Source organism: Dama dama, chromosome X (genome assembly GCF_033118175.1).
Source record: "Dama dama isolate Ldn47 chromosome X, ASM3311817v1, whole genome shotgun sequence".
Classification (NCBI taxonomy): Eukaryota; Metazoa; Chordata; class Mammalia; order Artiodactyla; family Cervidae; genus Dama; species Dama dama.
In genome coordinates this window covers 16,832,467-16,834,011 of record NC_083714.1, presented here as the reverse complement: position 1 = coordinate 16,834,011, position 1,545 = coordinate 16,832,467, and the positions used below count along the sequence as shown (strand labels likewise).

Below are 1,545 nucleotides of genomic sequence, written 5' to 3'. Positions count from 1 at the left end.
AGGCCAAGAGATTCACCATAATAAAAAGTATAGGACAAAGTGGACAGGAAACAGACATGAGTCTCTGACCACCAAAGAGATCAGGCAGATCTGATCCAAGCAGATACTTGCTGCTAGGAAAAGAATCATTCCAAAGCACAATCTAGGTGCTGGCCTTTGAGTGACAGCGATGCAAGATGCCACCACGGACCCTGATGATTAATATATACCCTTAAAATAGATTGTGAACCTAAATACCAAGAAGCACACACTTTTGTAATATTTGTAGTAAAAACTAATATGAATGGAGTTAATAGTTCTGATGGAGTGGTGGACTCAAGAGCCCTATCAGTGCTAGCAAAATGGCAGAATTCATATAGCATAAAAGTTTTCCTGCAAGAGCTTCAGCACCTAATGATGTCTAAAGTGTTAGTCACTCAGTCTTGTCCAACTTTGCAACCCCATAGACTATAGCCCACTAGGCTCCTCTGTCCATGGGATTCACCAGGCAAGAATACTGGGATGAGTTGCCATTCCCTTCTCCAGGGGATCTTCCTTACCCAGGGATCGAACCCAGGTCTCCTGCATTTCCAGCAGATTCTTTACCATCTGAGCCACCAAGGAAGCCTCAATGATGTCTAAAGAAAATATGAAACTCCCTCAGTTACCTGAAGGAAAGTGTGATAGCAATTAACCAAAAAGAAAAACCATAGACCCTCCTGAACTCCCTCCATTCGATTTAAGCAGTCTTCATTTTCCACAGTAGCAAATTTTCTAGATATGTCTTGTAGACCTCGAAGTACTAAAAGGAAGCTCCCATTCAAAGTTTATCTTATCTCCAGAAAGCAGGAATAGAAGGAACATACCTCAACATAATAAAAGCCATATATGACAAATCTACAGCAAGCATTACCCTCAATGGTGAAAAATTGAAAGCATTTTCCCTGAAATCAGGAACAAGACAAGGGTGCCCACTCTCACCACTACTATTCAACATAGTATTGGAAGTTTTGGCCACAGCAATCAGAGCAGAAAAAGAAGTAAAAGGAATCCAGATAGGAAAAAAAGAAGTGAAACTCTCACTGTTTGCAGATGACATGATCCTCTACATAGAAAACCCTAAAGACTCTACCAGAAAATTACTAGAGCTAATCAATGAATATAGTAAAGTTGCAGGATATAAAATTAACACACAGAAATCCCTTGCATTCCTATATACTAACAATGAAAAAACAGAAAGAGAAATTAAGGAAACAATACCATTCACCATTGCAACAAAAAGAATAAAATACTTAGGAGTATATCTACCTAAAGAAACAAAAGACCTATACATAGAAAACTATAAAACACTGATGAAAGAAATCAAAGAGGACACAAACAGATGGAGAAACATACCGTGTTCATGGATTGGAAGAATCAATATTGTCAAAATGGCTATTCTACCCAAAGCAATCTATAGATTCAATGCAATCCCTATCAAGCTACCAACGGTATTTTTCACAGAACTAGACCAAAGAATTTCACAATTTGTATGGAAATACAAAAAACCTTGAATAGCCAAAGTAA

At 38.1% G+C, this 1,545-nt stretch overlaps 1 protein-coding gene across 1 annotated transcript; it reads left to right on the top strand.

The window, feature by feature from the left end:
* Positions 1–207: 207 nt before the first annotated feature.
* On the top strand, positions 208–673 carry LOC133052051 (ubiquitin-conjugating enzyme E2 variant 1-like; the record flags this gene model as incomplete). The annotated part of the gene is made up of 2 exons (XM_061136803.1): positions 208–405; positions 602–673. Coding segments are annotated over 2 exons (270 nt in total), but the record flags the coding sequence as incomplete, so codon positions are not given.
* Positions 674–1,545: the final 872 nt, after the last annotated feature.